This window comes from Neovison vison, chromosome 10 (genome assembly GCF_020171115.1).
Source record: "Neovison vison isolate M4711 chromosome 10, ASM_NN_V1, whole genome shotgun sequence".
NCBI lineage: Eukaryota > Metazoa > Chordata > Mammalia > Carnivora > Mustelidae > Neogale > Neogale vison.
The window spans coordinates 31482762-31504907 of record NC_058100.1 but is presented as its reverse complement, the minus strand read 5'-3'; the positions used below and the strand labels follow the sequence as shown (position 1 = coordinate 31504907).

Below are 22146 nucleotides of genomic sequence, written 5' to 3'. Positions count from 1 at the left end.
AAAGAAAGTAAGAATAACTATGTTTCTTTCAGACACAGCGGACTTCAAAGTAAGCAAAGTTAGCAAAGATAAGGAAGAGCAGGACACAATGTCACAGGAGTCAGTTTCCCCCCAACAACCGTTAAAGCGTATGTGCCTATCCAGAGGGGGTCGAAACACACGGGGCAGCGACAGAGAGAAGCAAGCAGCAACAGACCAATGCCCTGTTCTAGCTGGAGACTTCAACATCCTTGTCTCAGAAAGTGGCAGATCCAGGAGGCAGACACTGAGGACATGGCGGAACTCAACAACGCCACCACTGACCAACCGGGTACGACAGACGCGGCCTACTTACTTCAACCAGCAGCAGAACACACATTCTCAAGCCGGAAGTTCACCAAAACAGATGACATTCTGGATCATAAGATGCACCTGAAAGGCTGTTTTTTTGAATTTTTTTTTTTTTTTTAAAGATTTTATTAATTGAGACACCAGGCTGAGCAAGGAGCCTGATGTGGGACTCGATCCCAGGATCCTGGGATCATGACCTGAGGCAAAGGCGGACACGTAACCGATGGAGCCACCCAGACGTCCCAAAAGACTGTTTAATAGTAGGACATTTCCAAGTGTTATCTACTGTATTAGCAGGCTAATGGAGAAAAAATATATGAGAACTCAATAGATGAAGAAAATGTACCCAATTCAATCAACATTCATTCATGATAAAACTGTTAGTAAAGCAGGGCAGCAGGGAATCCCCGAATCTGACAGGAGGTATCTACAAAAACCCTAAAAAACAAACCTAAATAAACTCATGTAGATATTCTTTTCAAAATCAGAAGGTGTGACTTTTACTACTAAGTAAATGTGACTCATTAACCAATACACAGAAAGAGTGCAAAAGGAGGAAAGAAAACTCCTATTTGCAATGATATGACTGTCTATTAAAAAAAGGAATTTCCATGGCAATTAATAGATGTAACAGAAAAATTACTGGATGGATATAAGATCATTATTATACAAGCCAAATGAACTTCCAAACACCGGCAACAAACTATTAAGACAGCATAAGTTTAAAAACAAAATGCATGTACAACAGCAATAAAGATGAAAGGGTCTATTAAATAAATATATTCCTGTTCGTAGGAAATTATAACATGTTAATAAAGGACATTTTTTAAGAGAGCTGAATAAATGTACAGGTAGTTTAATATTGTGAGGATAATCAATTCTTCAAATTTTTTACAGGTTTATTACAACTATAATCATATTCTGATGACTTGTATATGGAACTTAAAATGTTGATCACAAAACAGACCAAAGGACAAAGAAGAGCAAAAGTCCCTTCTAAAGAAAAATAAAGAGAAGAGACTTGAAGAGATTTAGAAGATATTAAGATTATAAAGTAGAGTAATTGTAAGAGTATGGTACGGAAGGAGAGGCAAGCAGTTGTCTAGTGGAATGAAACAGAAAGCCCAGAAACAGACCTGTGTTTATATGGACGCTGTAATGTGATGGGTAGCACAGCTGCTCTCTGGGGAAATTCAACATTAATAAATGAACAGAGAAAACAAGGCTATCTACACGGCAAACATATACATCATGAATAAAAAATCAATTCCAGATGGATTAATATTTTAATCAAAAGATGACTTCAAAAGAACACTTTCCATTTTTGGAATTCCAGAAGTAAGGATTTCTTAAATAAAAGGAAGCATATGCATTAAAGAATGATAAAATTCAACTACATTAAAATTATGAATCCTCAAAATACAGCTTAAAAAAATAAATCACAAACCAGAAAAAATATTTGCACTTGTAAATGACACAAATTAGTATAAAGAATACATTAAGAATTCCTTAAAAAAAAAAAAATTTAACATGGAAGAGAAAAACAACTCCATTAAAACAACCCAGTAGAAAACCAGATATGGCCAAAACACAAATGAGAGATGCATAACCTCATTTTGTAAGTACAGAAATGAAAATCAAAACCACGAGATGCCACTGTACACTGAACCAATTAGCAAAATCAAAAAAGTGACGAAACCAAGTTGTGGATCAATGTGACTACTTAGTGACTGTACAAATTAGTTTACACTCCCACTTTGGAAAACAACTGGAGATTATCTTGTAAAATTCAACACTCCGTTCTCAGGTATGTACTCCAGAAAAGCCCAAGGAGACATGTTTCAGAATGTTCAAACCAGCACTGTGAGTAATAGCAGAAACTGAACACTTAAATGCCCATTAACAGGGAAAGGCACACATGACGGAACAGTTACGCAGTAGATTGTTACAGAGCAAAAAACCGACTGAGCGTCAGGGACGTAACAACATGGATGAATCGTAACGTGATGTTGACTGAGAAAGAAACAGCAAGTCCTAATATGACATTCGGACAATATCCTTTTTTTTCAAGTCTGAAAGTGGGCAAACAAATTAAATGATGTATTACTTTGGCACTTATATTTGTGATAACTTTTTGTTCACGGCAAGGCACGATAAACAGAACGTCCAGAAGAGTGCTTGGCCCTGGTAAGGTGGGTGAGGGACAGAACGGAGAGATCTAAGTCACTGGCAGTCTTCCAGTGTGGGGTTAGGTGGTGGGTTTATGGATATTTATTTATTATAATAATGAATGAATCAACAATGATAGTGTCATAAACCAAGAATTAAAAAAATAGAATTCTCCCCTCCTTAGACTAAGAGCCCTTAATGATGCCAGTGCCTGTGAAAAACTCTATTGCTGCAATTACTACATTAAAATTACTTAGATGTGTCTATGAATCCCACTGAACCAAGAGCTAATAGAGACTGTTTTGTCATTATCCTTGAATCTCCAGCCTCTACCAGTGTTTGGTTCATATAGGTTTACTGAATGGATAAAATAATGAATACGAAACGGATTCATCCAGAAATGTCAAAGGAAAAACAAAAATAGCTCAAGGTATCAGTTATTTATTTGGCAGACAGCATTTAATAGAAAAAAGCCTAGAATGAATCTAGCATATAACCGACCTAAGAAAATAAAAACCTAGATTCCGGACTTTCCGTTTTGATCCCTTCCTCTTCCCGGAGTCTTTGTATTTTATTTTTAATACTGCATATTCTAAAAATTCTGTTTCTAAATGGTCAGCAGAATTTAAGATAATTCCAAGCTCAAATTAGGAATTTATTTTAAAAAAAAAAAATAAATAAATTGGCACATTTAGTAGTTAGAGGACCAGGCTAAGATATAAGAAGAAATTAAACAGCACTAAAAATATAAAATATGAATTATTTTGCCTCTTGTTTTCAATATGGTAAACCCTTTTATAAAACACCATTACAGGGGCACCTGGGTAGCGGAATTGGGTAAGTGTCCACCTCCTACTCTCTGCTCAGGTCTTGATCTCACGATCCTGAGATCGAAGCCCACACTGGGCTCTACACTGTGCAGGGAGCCTACCTAAAACTAAACCAAACCCCACCCCCCCAATTATATATAGCTAGAGTGGTACAAATTAACTGATATTATTGGTGTTATTAAAACTCTTTGTGGGGGAAGAAGAAATTTTAGGGTAGAAAAATGCTTTAATCAAAGACTGGGAAGTAACTGATTTATTTAACCTGGAATAAGTGACTTAAGGAGTAATTCAGTTAGCCAAAGGAGATTAATATAAAAGGACACTGTACTACGGACGGAACATAAGGACAGGACTAGAATGACAGCAGGTGAATTCAGAGCTAACCTACAGGAAGAAATTCTTTACTGTGCAGGTGTGAAAGTCTTCTAGTCTAGGCAGGGAGCAAACCTGACACAATTTAGAATGTAAACTGGAAGAGCACTTTCCAAACCGAGATTTTTGTAGGTGTTCCACAAAAGGGGTCTGCAAAATGTGGAAAGAAATGAATTAAGCAAAGCTCATCGGTTTTCTGGTTGCATGTTTTCTGAGAGGCTTTATTATGCTAGTTTTGTGAATCTCCAAAAGAGGTTTACACAATGCAGGATTTCCCAGACTGTGGGACAGCACTGCAAAGTATCAGAGCACTTAGGGCAAAACAAGGAAACAGCACATGCTGCCAAAGAGGTTTCTGGAGGCTCCTAGTCCCCAACATCAAGGAGCCGGAAGCACTCTCGTCCTGCAGGAGATCCTACTGTTCTGAGACGGCGCACAGTTTTCCTTGCAAGAACCGCAAAGCCACTGGGGAGAGCGCGGCCCAGCCGGCCCTCAGTCCCAGGCTACTGAGCATGGGAAGTGGACAGAGAGCTCATGGGCACACTTTCTTTGTGGCAAATGAAACCTTGACCGCTCTGGGGGCAGAAAGAAAGACATGGACATGGGCTCTGTGTGTGTAGAGGTGGGGGATATACTTTTCCCTCAAAATGTATTAGTAAAGCTAAGGGACGGCTGGCCTGATGCTATCTTTAGAAGGCCCTCCTTCTAAGGCTGGCCCTTGGCTGGGATCTGGGAACTCCACTTGTGGAATGTTCCCTACATTTCTCCGCCTGTCCAGGATACTGAATGCTGATGCACCTGCTTGCCCAGACCATCTGTAATAAACAATGTGAACACCTACTTTCCTTCTGGATCTGGAATTTAGGTAGCTGTAGCTGGATGTGGAGGGTGTCTACACAACTGGCCCCTAATAAAAACGCTGGATTTTGACTCTTAAGCTTCTCTGGGTAGAAACACTACACAAGCATTACTGCATTTTACTGCTGAAGGAAGGAGTGCATTACACGGCCCATGGTGGGAGGAAGCACGCTCGATGCTTATGTTCACATTCTTCCAGACTCTGTCCGATGTGTCTATTCCTTTGTCATAACTGTAAGTGAATCTCAGTCCTGTGTGTCTTTTGAGGGAGCTGTCAAATATGTGGGAATGTTGGGGCGCCTCTGAAACAATACAGTTGATGTTTAAACAACGTAGGAATTAGGGACATGGACCCCTCCACATTCCCATGCAGTTGAAAATCTGCATTAAGCTTTTAACTCTCCAAAAACTTACTAATAGCTTACCACTGACCACCAGCCTTACTGACAGCATAAATAGGCAAGTAACACATATTTTGTATGTTGTATGTATTATACACTGTCTACTTACAATAAAGTATTAAGCTAGAGAAAAGAAAACGTTATTAAGAAAAAAGGTGGGGGGGGTGAGTGGCTCAGTGGGTTAAGCCTCTGCCTTCAGCTCAGGTCATGATCTCTGGGTCCTGGGATTGAGCCCCACTCATTGAGCTCCCTGCTTGGGGGGGCGTCTGCCTCTCTCTCCCTTTCCCTCTGCTTGTGCTTGAGCTTTCTCTCTCGCTCTCAAATTAAAATCTTTTAAGAAATTTTAAAAAAAGAAAAAGAAAAAGAAAAAATCCTAAGAGAAAATTTAAGGTACTGTAAATTCATAGTCTTGTACTTATAAGAAAATCTGCATGTAAATGAATCTACACAGTTCAAACTCATATTCAAGGGTCAACCATAATTCATAGCTTTTCATTATGTTTCAGATTATGAAATCAAAGGAAGAAAAGAGTAAGCCAGATCACGTACGGAATACAGATAAAAACTTAGTTACTGGGGTCAGAGAGGAAAGGACGTCTTCTTCGCCAACTCCTACTTCCATACGCTTGTATGCATGATCAGGCTGGACTCAGAGGTGCCTCCACCCTTGGTCAGGGCCACAGGGACATACGCACACACCATGAGGTTGCAGGCAGCTCACCAGAGGTGCGTAAGGGCACCAGAAGAAACACGGAGTCCCATGTCTGGGACAGGGAAAGCTGTAAAAAGCAGCAGCTTAAGATGAATGTTGCGATCAGGTGGTCAACAGGATGGTGAGGGGAGAAGGGGCATTTCAGGTAGAGCGCGCAGAGTGAGCAGAGCAACGGAGGCATGAAGTGTATTCAGAGACGCTCCAAACAGGTCTGCTGTCGAGAGGTTCAGCAACTGCCGGCAGCAGCCCAACAGAGCACGGCCTAGGCACCAAGCAACGGAGCTGGAGTTTTCCTCTGTCCCGGGCACTGGGGAACCCCTGAAGTGGCTGTGGTGAGAAGAGACTGGAAGCAGTGGGACCGTCAGAGCAGAAGACCAGGTGAGAGCAACTGAGTGCAGAGAAGGGACGACCGCCGTTTCACTCACTACGACAAGAAAGAGCCTGAACCCGGCGCCTGTCACGCAGACTCGCACTGGTTACACTAAGAGTCACCGAACGCTGCAGGACAGTCCCTCGTGCAGACTGGCTATGTGCGCAGTAAAGAGAACAACATGTGCTAATTTTGTGTTTCTAATTTTATGTTTTTAATTTTATCTTACACAGAACTCCACATTCCTTGAGCGTCCCCAATTGCTAAAAGGGGAGGTAGACTACACGTGTGCTTGGTGCCAAGAAACAGCTACCTTTGCTAAGAAATTGCCCCAGACGATGTCCATGTAGGAAAGAACGGAGTGAGGTAAAGAAGGGGTCTGATCTCGTTAACGCTGAGGGAAGGGAAGCATCACATTTCCTGCTTTATCGCAGCTTACGAGTTACAGTTACGAAAGCAGAAACTGGCTCTGAGTACTTGGGATAAAAGGTATAAACCAGAAAGTCAAAAAGCCCTGAAACAAATCCCATTTTATGTTTTATAATCCCCTTTGTTTTAGAAAGTAATGAATGGAAAAGAACAGACACGTGTCACTGGAATTAGGGACAAGATTGATTTTGTCAGTAAAACAGGTTTGGGGTATGAATAATGGGACTGAAGTTCACTTTGAAGTTGTATTTTAGAAACATACCCCACTGTTCGTCTTCAAGTTACAAAAATGTCTGAGAGTTATAGATCATCTTGATGTGTGACATTAAGTTATTAAACTATTTATAAGGAAATAACTTTCTTTAAAAAATCAGAATTTTATGCACAGAATTAGACCCAAGTCCATTTTTACATCTTGATCTCAAAGAAAAGGACTATACTTGGGTAATAACAAAATGCTGCTATTGCTAATTGGTAGCCCAGTCAAGTTTTAAAAAAAGTAAGTTATATTCTTCAACAAGATATTCAAAATGGAGTAACCAGTAATTTAAAGTGCATCACTTCAGGATACAGTTACTTTGTCATCGGACACACTGGAAGGGAACATCCGTCACATCCGCACACAGAAACTTTCTTTCCATTGTGCTCCCATGCAGTGCATGCAGCTAAGTACAGTTTGTGAAAAGCAACCTGCTTTGCAATGCTTAGCACCTGGAGCTCAGTAAGCACACGCCGTAGTAACTGTTAATAAGAAAGGGTTAGCTGTGGAGAAGAGGACCTGGCAAATTCATCATAAAGAAAAAATAAAATAACGAAGGAACATACTGAATTACCTCATTATTCTATCACCTACTGTTGTTCCTCTGATATTAAATCTAGTGAAGGGAACACAATAACTAAAGTCACTCACAAAGACTTCAAAGAACCAAACACTGAAAGCATTAAGGTCACCACTTTCATCATTAATCAGCGAAATCTAAGAAAACGTTGGTTTCCCTTTGTGATTTAAAGGTCTAATGTGAGACTGTGTCATCCACCTAAATGTGTCTGAGGAAATTAACGAAACAAACGCACACCGACACCTTTTATCTTTAAACAGATGAGAAACGAAGGAAGCAGGGACAGCGCGGGGAACTGCACGGACTCACGGCACCCGTGCCAGCCCGGCCGCCCTGCGTTATGCCCCCAGGGCTGTGCTGCTCTTTCAGGAAAGGGTAATTAAGCCCTGCCCGGACTGCCCTGTCCTAACCACAGATCACAGAGCGGGCGAGCGAAGAGTAACCGGGCCTTTACCTCTCTAGGAGTTCAGTTCTTTCCCCACCGTTACTTTTTTCCTCTCTGCAATGTTCTTCAGTGAAGAACACACTGGAATCATTAGAAATACTGGGAGTGATTGCAGGGCGACTAAAGAGACGGCGGCAAATTTAGGACACAGGAAGGATTCTGACTTTACAAATCAAGGCTGTGTTCCAGAGTCCAGAGTAGGTAAATGGAACCACATTTCTATGCTAACCAGTAATACCTTTAAGATTTATGGAAAAAATCTTTAGAGCATCTTGGCTGAGTCCATAACTAAAAACTTTCAAGGCTATGTGAGAACTTCAGGACGCTCACTTAGATGCTTCTCACGGAGCAAAAACCCTCTTGGGTTTGGCAAAAGAAAGAGCGACCAGCCAAGCCGCCCATCACACCATGAACCCTAAGACTGATCTGGCCCTGTGCGAACAGTTTATGTGAAGACCCTATAAACCGAGAACCTGACCATGTTCCTTTCATGCCAAAGGCACACATTTATATTTCTAAATCCAGTATATAAAATCACCAAAGGACACACACACAACTTTTATTTATTGTTTTTTTAATACCATGATTGGAAACTATGTGTTTGATTAATTCTTTCTTTCTTCAATTTAGTTTCCATTTAATGTTCTATGCTCTTGCCCTAGACAAAGTTAAAGGGGATCGAGCATGTGGTGATTTAGAGAAGGACTTCATCATTTTAAACTCTGGGTATCTACCAGTAGACGCGTTTCACCACAGACTATAGTTGTGCTTCTTTCGGGACTGATCTGCTATAGAACAGGAATCAGCAACCTATGGCCCTTGGGATAAATCTGGCCAGTTGCCTGGTTTGGTAACAGCCGGTTGGCAAAGAATAATTTCCAGGTCTGTAAACAGCTACATTCGTAAATAGTTACATTTGCACTTTAAACAGTTACATAGGTACCTCCAGAAGAACCTCTATTTAGCCCCTTGGCCAGCAAAGCTAAAATATCTACTCTCTGGCTTTTTAGGAAAAAAGTCGGCTGACCTTCGCTCTAGAGAGTCCCAGGTGAATTTGTACCGAGACCAGCTATGGTTAACGAGAAGGGCATTCCATTTTAGAACATTTATGTTAGTTGTTAAGACCTTGATTTCCTAAGACATTTCTTTCTCATGCTTGAGCTCAGCCCCAAAGTGAAAACTCAAGTCCTAGTCACCTAACCAGATTATAAATGCAAATCTTTATAAAGAAATCATTACTTTGCATTGCAAAGAACTATTTTTGATATCTTTATTAAATGTATGTCAAAAATGGTTTAGTTATAAATTTTTTAGCTTTCATTTCAAAAATTAAATTTGGGACCAAAAAATTATGAGATCCACTACATAATTCTTTATATACATTAAAGTAGAGATCTAAGTATATACTTTCACCATTTTTAATTTTAGGGCCATTTCTTTACTCCAAACAAACTGATCTCAACTGGGCTTCTCAAGAGGCAGCAACAAAGGAACTTTAAGACATGCATCTTCTTAGCTGGGCACTTCACTGAAGTATGAAATGTGTTCTTAGATATGAAGAACCGAATGGTATGATTTTTACAACAAGGCTTTGAAAACTTTTGTCCCTTTGGAAACAGAAATTCTCAGATGTCCCATACCTACTTATAAGCTGGTAAATTATTCTTTTCATATTCTAAAGAAGCAAAATATCTTAAAGCTTAATCTCCTAAGAAAAAAAGTCAACACACCCATTCTCCAAATAGAGAAGAGAAATGGGCAATTTTCTCAAGGATGAAGGATCCTTAGAAAGGTGCAGAGATGTTAAAAATATACCTTATCTAGGTAGTTCAAGATTTAATCAAGATAGTGTTAAGGAAGCAAGGAACAATACAAATTATTTAGAAAAAAATCAGAAGGAAGATTTTTCACCAAAACTGTTAGAAAATAATGCAAATTTCAAAGAAAAATTGACAGAGTTGTGAAAGTCACTATAAATCTTTACCATCACCTTAGTCTGTACATTTTTGTATATCTGTAACACTGTATTTCATTTCATTTATTTATTAAAACTGTTTCTCCCCATTCTTATAAATGGCTTATGAATTTGTCCTCGCTTCTTCAACAAGTTTCTTAAATGTTAAGAATTTTCTTCTTCTTCTTCTTCAGTAAGTTCACTACTATGTTGTACAGAATTAAAAAAAAACAATATACGGGACAAACTAAGGCTATATTCCTGAACTGAATATACAGAATACTAAAGGATATGTAATAATAATTTTTAAAAATCAGGGAAACCAATGTAGACTTAGACGAGGTTTCAGATCTGGATCTAACCTTGAGAGTATGAACTCGAAAGCACACGCGTGGCGTGAGTGTGGTCAGCTCTAGGCCACTGTCCCTGAGTCCCTTGCCTCTAAAAGATTCTGCTGGTCTAGTTCAGCACCTGGGTCTCTTTGAACAATGAGGCTATCAGTGCCAACTTTGTGGTAGATCCAAACCCTAGGCGAATCCCTAAAACATAAATCATTTAATATGAAAATGAAAAATAAATGATAAAGCTCAATAGTAAGGTATTATAGTTTCTGGTAATATCTCCAAACTAAGGATAATATACTCCAAGAAGTTTTAGGTTCTCTAGGACCCACTCTCCCCACCAAATCCTCCCTTCTCACTGATGTTGTATTACTGTGTTTAAAAAACCAGCCAACCAACAAAAAACCTTGTTAGGTCTAGAATAGACAAAAACTCTGCTTAGCACCTCTGTTTCCTCCGCTATCAAGAAGGCTTGGTATAAAAGTGTCATCATTAGCTTGGAGAGAGGGTGCTGAATAATCATGATCTTTCTGCAAGTATCTAGTATCTATTAAAATATATATAATGTCTTATTTAAACAAACAAACCTGGTAAGTGATATATATGGTCCACTTTACTAGAAAGCATATACTTATGTTTTATTTTCAATTATGACCTTAGCATCACTTTTAAGCTACCTAAGTACAGAAAAAAAGCAAGGACGTATGTTCACTCTTATAAAGAGAAGGCCATACATGTGTAAGCCTCAAATCATTACAGACGCTGACTTTCCATCCTGGGTTTTAGAAACCATCAATTTGATTTTCAAATTGTGCTGTGGTTGCTAACCTTATCTGTACAAATTAAGGGGTGACGGTATCCCTCTGGGTCTGGAAAGAAATGACGCTGAGTCTTCCTTGTCGGAGACAGAGACCAAGAATGCTGAGGACTAATGTTAGGTACGGAGAAGATGCTTGCTCAATCTCGAAGTACAAAAATTGGGAGGGATTACTTCCTCTACATTTAAAAACAATGCCATTGCCAAATAAACATTCGGACTAACCCTAACTAATGGAGACTCCCAACTAAGGACACGGGAGTGAGTATCAGTAGAGGGGCAATCCTTTCCTAGCTACAAAAGACAGTTTTGCTGAACTGCAAGCAATACTGTTTGGGATTTTCGCTGTCCTCTGTCCGTCTCTATCCCCAAAGCCACTCTGCTTTTAACTGGTTTTTAAGTCTGAGAAGCCACACAGACATCCTGGGTGCTTAACACAGCTATCAGTTAGTTAGTTAGTTAGTGCGTTCAAGGTGGACAGGTCCTGGGACTGAACGATTAATGGATTTTTTAAAATTATTTTAACAATTCTAGATAGTCATAGCTTCATTTTATAGAAAAGGAACCTGAACCATACAAAAACATTACATAATTTAAATGAGGAACTACAACTAAGTAGTAAAAACAGGATTCAAACCACGTCATAATATTCTTGATCATTAGTTTACTACTGAAGAATGGCAATGCTGAATTATCTATGATACCTTTCACTTGACTGAAATGTCAGAATATTTTATAAATGGTAGTATTTTCAGCACAGAAGTATGTGAAATGGTTCTTCACAACTGTGTAAGCTAGGAACTTGAAGATAAAATTTTGTTCTCTGGAAAAGGGCAGAGCTTATAAAGAGGTACAATAGCATTATCTGCAGAAACAGCTTTTGAAAAGTATGGAACACAACATGCTTTGAAAGTTTTATTTTCTCTTCTAAAAAACAAGATATATTCGTATGATCACACAAAGTAAAAAATGAGAAAAGTATATGAACATGTGAGAAATTCTATATATTTGGTATAATTTTTCATTTCCTGAACGGAGTTGTTCAGTAGAAATCTCAGAAAAACACAAGGTTCTCAAAGAGAACTACTATCACACTACCTTAACCCAGGGTCCGTAGAAAAGCAGAACATCAAAACACCTGAACATTAAATAAAACAAAACCGATAAAGGGCAGGATGACTACAGGGCAGTCTGATGGCTAAATATAACCCCGACTTGGTCGTTCTCCACATTCCTTTCTCTTGATCTGTAAGTTGAGGAGCGAGTCTCCAGTGTTGGAGATTCAGAGCAATTAGACTTTTTATTCTCCTCTTAACGCATTTTGCTCAAAGAATGTAACACATACGATCATTTACAGTTTAACAAACTCTATACCCTTAGAAAAGCAACTGTAAGAAATGGAGCGATTCCTTTACTTGACTTCAAACAAAGTCCTGTGAATCATATTTTTTATAGTTCATTTTCACTAAAAATGTACCAACCTGTCACCAGGTCCGGCTCGATACCTTGCACCCGGGATCAGGACTGGGTCGTCGTCACTGTCATCTGTGTCCGGGAGAGCAGAGTCCCTGGCTAATGTCTCCTCAGGAGCCGAAGGCCCGACGGCTTCTGTTTGTGACTGAGGCTCAGGACTGGTGGGGTTTTGACCTGTAGCACCTTCAGTGCTAGTCTGCTCTGGAGTTCCTGGTTCCTTGTCTTGTTCAGACAAAGTGGGTTCTTCTGGAACCCCACAGGAACTATCAAGATTGAAGTCATTTCTTTCTCCTGAGCTGGAATCCAAGGGCTCAGATGTGAGTGTATCTGACTGAGCTGTCGGAAAATAAAGTGGAAACTGCTGGTCATGTCGGCAACACTGTTTAATCAAACTGGACGCTCTCCCTATAGGAAGAGAATTCCATAACACACCCATTTGGAAATGGCCTCTAACTCGGGAGAGAGTAAGATAAATTACAGCTTCTTGTTTTCCAACATGGAGCAACTATCTAAAGAGAACAAGACAACTCACCTGTGTCTACACGGTTCTCAACTGTGCTTTCTGCAGAGGTACCTTCCTGACATGCAGTCACATCCTCTGATGGTTCTTCAAGAACTTCTGGGAAATAAATAAGCCAAATTATCATAAAATCCATATTTTAAAATAAAAATAAACACCGACTGAAAACCCTAGCTTTCCTCTGTATAAGCAGCTCCTAGTCCGTTTTGGATCACAGAATCTCCTGACCTTCAGATACAACCTTCCCTCAGGAAATACAAGAATGTATGTGTACAAACACTGTCCCCACTTCCTCCCAAAGTCCACGCATGGACCTTCATGAAGTCTTCGGGTAGAATTTTTGCTTTAGATTACCCCTCACAGCTGACATTACTTGGTTTGCCTTTCTGCTAAATTTCACAAAATCTAAACCTAAAACCGAGTATTTTTCTATCCCTTTATCATGCATTTGGTATAATCTCAACTATCACGAACAAATCGTAAAGCTGACCCTACTATAAATTGTTTTGGCCACTGAAAATATTTATTTCTGTGATTTAACTCCAAGACCATTAGGGACCAGTCTATTTTGCTCCTAACTGCATATGTGCTTGCCAGACAGTTGTTTTACACATATCTAATTATTGTGAACTCTGTAACATTGACGTATCTCTTCATTTAATAAGAAGCAGAATTCATTTATTCCTTCACTCACCAAGTATTTACTGAAAATCTGTGTTCCAGGCTCTGTACTAGACACTAAATTTCATATAATGGTCATGGAAAATATTCTAGGACAGTGTTCTGAAAAAGTCCCCAAACGGCATTTCCTGTATGAAATAGGATTCACTCATACATAACCCATTCAAATTTTATTCCTTTTTCTCCCCCCTTTACAAGCTACCCATAGTCTTTGAAGAAAATCAAGGCAGATACTTTGGATTTTGCTGCTAAGTATAAAAACAGTAAAGCTCACTCAAACGAGTATTTACATCTCACATATTGTCAGTGAAATGACCCCTGTTCAGCTCACGGTGCCTGGAGAGACACCGTGCTTCCCTGTGACTCCCCATCTGAAATGTGTAGGGCCGGCGACCCGCACTTGCTAACCGCTCATCAGCAGTGATGCTGGGACTACTGAGGCAAAGGGAACTCATTAAAAACAAGAAACAGAACTGCCGCGCCGCAGGAACCGGGAAGCGGGTGGATACCCCACCCCAGAGGTTCCCAGCAACAAAAGCACAGCACTGTCTTACTGGTGTCGCTGTCTCCCGGGGGCCGCACAGAGCTCTCTGGGGCCAAGGGTCCCTCCTGACCCTCAGATTCGCAGTGGCTTCCACTCCCTCTAGAACTCGAGGCAGTACTGCTCCTACCATCAAAACAGAACAAGTGGTTCCACCAAGAAGTTAATAAATACGAACTTTTATGATGATCTGTGTATTTTACAACTAGAGAAACAGTAAAAAATTCATACCACAAATAAAATACAGGAGTTATTATTTTAATAAGCACTCATAAAACACCACCTTCACAGATCAAGGTGGTTATTCTTATCCTCTTTAACCGTAAAACAGAGATTTAAAAATACGAAAGGACCACCACTTCTTCAGAGTTCTGATGCTTCTATCGTCAGGTATATATTTCTATTGAATTTTAACTACACAGACCCCCCTTCTCGTCCTCAACACAGATGGTCCGCTGCATCCCAATTCCTCCTCTTCCACAGACTTCGACCACGCGTGCTTTCAGACTCTGCTGCTCTAGGCCACTCTTACACGAACACTTGAAGAGACCCAGACAGTTCTCTGGTCCTTGAACTGCCCTCCATGGTCACTCCCACTTCTGGGCAGTTGTTCGAATATGCCAGCTGACTGAGCAGCATGGTTCTGCAGAAGGCTAGGACAGTTTCATGTTTTACTGTTAAAACTTACCTGATAATGACTTAATCCTGTCAGCAATTTTGGCTAGACCAGAATACTAGATGGATTTAAGTAATTTTCAAAGAATATCCTGGGACAAAGCATGGCATATGTGTAAGGTGGGGACTGAATGGGAAAGAAAATAGAAGGAAATGTACAACAATCTGACTAAGGTCAAAATTAAATTCATAGAAATGCAATAAGAACAAGAAAAAAAGGTTAAGAGTTACAGTGTTTATAAACTGTTAATTACAGACATATAGCAGTGACTCAAGAAACAATATAAACTATCATGGACTTTTGGCCAAGATTTTACAAAAACTCTTTTAGGTAACTGCAGAAGTCAATTTGATTTTTTTTTAAAAGGGCACCCATGTATAATAGGGTATGTTTTTAAAAGAATACACATCTACATGGGCATCCATGCAGAGAGTAATGTCAGAAAAGACGTACACCAGTGTTAGGTGTCATCTCAGTACGGTTACTGCACCTGAGTTTTTCGATACCTTTCTCTAGAATCTGATTTTTTTTTTCAACAAATCCTGTTGTTTCTTTTTAACCAGAAAGAAATATATAGCAATTTTGGTAAAGAGAAGCCAATGTGATATATAAATCTTTTTTTTTCCCATTGAGAAAGCTCTAATACAGGCATAAATAAAATGCTCAGTGCATAAAAGTTATGATAATTGAAACATGGTACTGATGTAGGAAAGTATGAGCCATTAGTGGAAAAGACAATGTAACCATGTAAATGTGCTTAGCATATGTTAATATGGCATTTTAAATCACAGAAAAAAGAACAAATTGTTCAATAAACACTACTAGGACAAAGGAACGGTCATGTGGAAAAATCAAGCTATAGCTCTACATCATATTTCATGGCAGAATAAAGTGCAGAAGGATTGAACACATATTTTTGATATAAAAATCACAGAAATATAAGAGGAAAAAAGAAGAAGCTTTCCTCCAAACCTGGGAAGGATAGGCTTTTCTAAGCACGAGCTCACAGGCCGAAACCATGAAGCAAAACTACCGTAAGTGAACAGAAAGACAAACAACAAACTGGGGAAAAAATATCTGCAACAAATGAAAGACAAATGGTGTGGTCCTCACTCAATTCTGTAATAAGCAGTTCTTATAAATCAGTAAGAAAAAGATAAAACACCGCAGTAGAAAAATGGGCAAAGGATATGAAAAGCAATTTACAGAAGATGATAACGTAAAGCTGCCCCCCGGGGCCCATCATGTGCCCGTCAATGTGCTAAGTGCTGTGTACTTTTTCTGCGTGATCTCATTAAATCTTCCCACCAAAACTCTGAAGTAGGTTCTCTTAAATATGCCCGTTTTCAGATGAAAACACTGGGATTCAGAGAGGTTCAATGGCTTGTCAAGTTTAACATCTAAGCTCTTCGTGTGCTCTACTGCCTCATCGGTCATCAAAGAAACTCAAATGGCAGAGACGACAAAGACTGCCTTCCTGAATCCTCCTTTTACTGGTATTTTTTTTTTTCTTTCATAATCAGAAAAAAAAGCTCATTACTCTGTGATGGAGAACTAAGAAACTAATAAATGGGAGACTGTCACTCGTTGCCGGTCCCTTAGAGAAGGAAAAGCAGCACTGAAAGCAGAGCGGCACGAAAGACCTTTGCCAAAAAAATGCTCCGGTAATTCTTTATAAAAAATCAGCCTTTTCTATACAGAAACAAGAGAGGAGAACAGGAAAGACATAAAGAGTAACAATCTTCGATGACCTTAAATTGCATATTAAGGAAAAGGGCCACAGATATGCATGATTATAAGAAGCTGAGTTCCCACACTAGGGCTTGTCAAGAAATTAGAAACTCTACTGACTGTTCCGCCTTCAAGTATTTATCCAGGATCCAATTCCGTCTTACCACCCCCACTGCCCTCAGCACATCTCTCCTTTCTCGCTGCCAAAGTCTTTCAGCTGGTCACCTGACCAGGCCTGGTCTCTACACCAGCATCAGACAGCCCCTGACCTCACTCACCGAGCAGACCTTCTCTGCCACTATTTTCTCCTTTGCTCACTCCACTTGGGCTACACTGGTTTTCTTCAAGCCCCTCGAATGTCCTCTGCCTGTTCCTGTTTCAGAGCCTTTGAACTAGCTTTCTCTCTGCCTGTAATGCTCTTCCTCCAGATTTATGCATGGCTCACTCCTTCATACCCTCCAAGATTTTGTCCAAATGCCATCTTCTCAGTGATGCCTGCTCTTGTCCTAGGTCTCCCAACCGCCCCTTACTTGCTCTATTTCCTTCCACAGCACTTAGTACCTCCCACCATACTATACAATCCCCGTATTTACTGTTTATTGTCTGTCTTCCCCTGGAGTGTAAGTTCTAATAGGACAGAGGGGTTTTGCCAGGTTTTTTCACTGATTTATTCCCTGTATCTAGAATAGTCCCAGGAATATAGAAGGATTTCAATAATATTTTAAAATACTACTTAATCAAAGATTTTAATGTAAAATACATACACACATAAACACAAATGGAAACCAGTGCACTGAAGTAAATAATATCACATATCAACATATAATTATATATTAATAAATAATATATAACAACATATTATTTATATATTATACCAGCATATAATATATAATAATATACAACTAAATATATTAATATATTAATTATACAACATAATTAATATATTGGTTATAAGATGATTAATATAATTATTACATATTAATCATATAATTATATTAATATGCAACTGTTTATATATTAAGAACAAATATATTACCTATATATTAAATATTAATATAGCAATAAACTTAAATACAAAATTTTGGATGCTGTCTCAGGCAAAAGGCCATGAGACAGTGTGAAAGAATGTAAGAAGGTCACATAACTTGATTATTTAAAAATATAAAATTTAACTAGATTAATGAACCATAAGTATAATCAGAAATGTCACTAAAGAGGACCTAGACAAAATATAAAGTTCAACCTTACTAGTAATCAATTAAATAAAAATGACAATCATCTTAAGATCAAATACATAAGTTAAAAAATAAATGAATATACTGATATTGAACACTGGCTTGGGGACCATAACATGTATGTGTTTTTCTGTGCTGCTGGGAGAAATGTAGTAAAAGCAGAGCTCTTTGAAAATAATTCAGCAATATCCTTTGACCTAGATCGAATTCACTTCTAAAAGTACATCTCAAATCAATAATCTTAAAGGTAGGGAAAAGCCTGTAAACAAAGATATTCATCATTTTTAAAAAAGGTAAACAAATCCACTGCCCGATGAAAGGGAAATGGTTAACTAAACTGTGGTAAACCTATTTGATGGTATATCACATAGCTAGAAAATTCATATTTATGAAAATTAAGGAGAAATGTGGAAATATTACAGAGTTAGGCCAAATAAATGCAGCAGAGAACAGAATATATTCAGTATAATTAAAATTACATTTTAAAACCCCAAATCACATACACATATATGTATGTGTATATGCATACACACACACACACACACACCTGTACATAGGACCAAGACTGAAAAAAAGCTCCAAAATGTTAGGTTTATTTTTTGGCACTAATGGTCTATTGGTGATTAACTATTTTTTTAAAAATCTTTTGCATTTTTCTATGAGAAGAAATATTCCAGGACCAACACCATCAGAGTCTCCTGGGAAGTTTTTAGAAATCCAAATTCTCTGATCCCACCTCAAACTTAACCAAGAGTGGGGCCCAGTAATATGCGTTTTAACAACCTCTTCGAGCCATTCTGAAGCACACCAAATTTGAGAACCAATGCATTACAGCAAACAAAACACAAAGATGATGAAGTGCTAAAAATAGTATCTAGTACAATCCTACAAAATGGCTAAGAACAGCTTTACAAAAATATTAACTTACCATTCATCTGTAAAGTTCAGTTTTATTGTGCTTGTAGTTGTTCCTTCTGTGCTGTAGTGCAAACTTAAAACTGGTTCACCTGTCCCTGGTTTGGGGCTCAGCTTTTCATTATTGTTATCTGAAAATTGTGTTTAAAACATTTGAAAAAGTCTCTGAAACCAATAAAAAGATGACATTTCCTAAAATTCACAAAACTTAAATTAGGTTGTCCTTGTCATAATTCTTTCTCACGTCTGTTTACGGTTCTCACTTAAAGTTCACAAGCAAGTGTTGTAGAAACACTATTTCAAAGTGGCATTGCATCAAATTCTAGCTTTGTGTACATAATTCCCTTTGACTCAGATGGAAATTACACACATTTGAGAACCGTATTAGTCCTCAGGAAATCAAAGACTATTAGGAGGTTATGAGGCACGTTATCTTACCAAGCGGTACTCGCATTTAACGGAGCTCCCAGTCGCTCCCAGTCTTACTCCCCAGCTGCTTGGGCATCCAGGGTAACTGACAGGAGTAAGGGGCTGGGGCTCTGAAAGAAGTCACGAGTCAAAACTCTGCGACAACTGAAGGCTATCGAATTCTTTCTGTTCCTACAAACTCATAGATTTATAATACAGAAAGGGAGTAGAGCCCACACTCCATTGGGAGGGGAGGAAAAGAAAACAATGTGCTTTTGATATTTATAAAACTCTCTCTGCTACAAGACCATAGGTTTTGGTGTATTTCTTCTTCCTCTCCAGACTAATCTTGCAAGGAATTCGTTTTCTAAATGATGGAAATGGTAGCTTCACTTTAGGAGCCTACAGTTGATCGATCTCAACATATTAAATCTTTGTAAAATGTCAAATAGAAATCAAGACATTCTACAGAAATTGACACAGACCACTCCAAAACCACCCTTTCCCACACGTCCCCACCTCCCCCAGCAAAAGAACATGGATATTCAAGAACAAAATAAAATAGAGCTTTGAAATTTTCTCTTTTCCCAGGATTAATAGCTTGGGGGAGCATTAACATATATAGAAAACACAAACTCCTGCATAATCCAACACGTAACACTTCTGCCGGCTGCTCAGAGAAAGAATCGTCTTCTGTGATGTAACTTGTCTTGATACCAGTTCAAGAACTGATACAACAGCACTAAAAATAAGCCTTCTGCCTTGGAAAATAACAAGGGCAGTAACAACGTCATAAAACCAAAATTACTTGGGTTTTTGGTTTTGAGGTTCACTTTATACTGCAATGAAGGACTTGTATCTTTTTGCATCCCTCTTGAAGCCACTGGAGCACTTAATAAAAGAGAATCTCACAGAACCTCGGCTCCAACTTCTATCCTGTAAGAGGGCAACTAACAAGACTTCAAATACAGAGCTGCACTACACAGGGAAAGGGACTCTGTCTAAGAGGGGAGAAATCAAGCTGATAACAGAACTCCCGACTATCAGTTCTCAGGTCTTTAATTCTAACTCACAGGAAATCCTCTCCTATGATACTAGCTGGTATTTGCAAATAAAAGCATCAGTGAATTACAAAGCTGGCCTCACAAATGGTAAAAAAAAACACTTTGGTTCTTACACTGCCCTTGTTATGACTATGCCACTGATATAACAAATTAACAAGCCATCGCACAACTTTCAAAGATTCAGTATTACATCCCGTGTTTTACATGAGGTTATTTTATCAAACGGCATTCTGATAAAATAACTGAACTAAAAGACGTTTAGCTTTCATAAAATTATCAAGAGTGGGACTTTTAAAACATCTCTTGTACCCTTGACCATCTTTAAGAAATTTCCTGTTGGTCCTATGTCCACATACAGTTCTCCCTTATTTTTAATTACGTTGCTGATATTTTTGTCCCACTGCTGCCCAAATCACAGTCATCTTCAGGCACCTAGAACTGATAAGGACAGACAGCCGGAAGACTTGAAAATGATCCAAGAAACCAAGAGGGAGAGCTGGGGCTGGTTCTTTCATTAACTCTCACAACACTTTACAAAGTGCTTAGCTATTCATTTTTCTTTTAAAGAAAAGAAGGGACAGAAAACAAAAGCAGGTGAGAGAGAATAGGAATGAATTTCCTACGTCCACCTCAGTTACAGAAGCAGATGTTTTAAAAAGCCATTTAAATGCTGTATCAAATTTTCTTTTGAGTAAAATTAAAGAGATGGAGATTTGAATGCTGTAATTACAGGATTATAGTAAACAAAGAGCTGTTCGGAGGTCAAAATGGTGTAGAAAATATCTTATTTAAATGTGTGCAACACCCTCCTCCGGGAAAGCAAGAAGCTTCCTGAGATGATTAATGTTAATTAAAACCTTCTTCCTATGGTATCTATTATAAAGTTATTATTTAATCTCTCATGAATATAATCTACATATTGACAATCATGTACAACATAGTGGTACTCATATAATTTATAAGTGGTACTTAATTTAATTTATGACCATAGTTGACAGAATTTGTACATTTGGGCTGTTAATGAACTTACCAGCCCTACGTAAAACTGGCCCATTGCCGTATTAACAGAATGCACTCTTCTGTGAGCCACACAAGCTTCAGACCCCCAAGTCTAGTTCAGTCCTTGAAGGCTGAACCCGAGTAGCAAGTGTCTCTGGCGGAAACACCACACAATACAAAACTGAGGCATTAACGAGAATATCTACCCGAGGTTTAGGGTTTAATTCCTGGTTTGTTCCAGACTACTCTTCCTAATTTAATACTCCTTTTCATGATCATATATATCCTGTCATGCTGAGTTTTCTCAGAAATGTAGATTGTTGGCTTACTAGTGAATTCATTTTTTTCTGATAAAAATAGATATTTCAAGCCAGTAATGTCTAAGAAATATCTACTTTAAAAAACTAAAAAACTGGGGCGCCTCTGCCTTAGGCCCAGGTTATGATCTCAGGGTCCCAAAATCGAGCCCTGTGTTGGGCTCTCCACTCGGTGGTGGGTGGGCCTGCTTCCTTCCTCTCTCTCTGACTGCCTCTCTGCCCACTTGTGATCTATCAAATAAATAAATAAAATCTTAAAAAAAAAAAACCAACTAAAAACTTGTATGTTTCATTTTTACTGTAGTTGAAAAAAATATTTGTAGCTATTTAAATTTTCCTTAACTTGCTCTATTTGTTAGAAGCTCGATCAGCAAACGCAACCTAAAAACCATTATTCAAAGTCTTACTTACACAATGCACAGAAATATAGAAGATATTTCTTGCTTAAGAGCAGAAGTTTTAAGATCCTTCGGGGTTAGAACTTCACCTAAACAAATGACTTTATATAAAAAAGCACCATCATATAATAACTAATTTGTATTAGGCATTACTATGACCTAGGAGATAGAAGTAACCTATCTATCTATCTATCTATTTATTTGACAGAGAGAGATCACAAGTAGGCAGAGAGAGAGAGAGAAGAGGAAGCAGGCTCCCTGCGGAGCAGAGAGCCCGATGTGGGGCTGGATCCCAGGACCCTGGGATCATGACCTGAGCTG

At 38.7% G+C, this 22146-nt stretch overlaps 1 protein-coding gene across 7 annotated transcripts in view; it reads right to left on the bottom strand.

Moving 5' to 3' along the window:
- The window catches only part of DCAF6 (DDB1 and CUL4 associated factor 6), a 135605-nt gene that overhangs the window by 20538 nt on the left and 92921 nt on the right, over positions 1-22146 (bottom strand). For 4 of the 7 annotated variants that reach the window (XM_044266882.1, XM_044266884.1, XM_044266885.1 and 1 more), the window contains 4 exons: positions 18653-18770; positions 14096-14208; positions 12873-12959; positions 12349-12745 (listed from right to left, as the gene is read on the bottom strand). In XM_044266882.1, the coding sequence (XP_044122817.1) occupies positions 12349-12745; positions 12873-12959; positions 14096-14208; positions 18653-18770 (715 nt within the window). The remainder of the gene's footprint in view (positions 1-12348; positions 12746-12872; positions 12960-14095; positions 14209-18652; positions 18771-22146) is intronic. The other 3 variants (XM_044266883.1, XM_044266887.1, XM_044266888.1) reach the window with 1 other exon arrangement.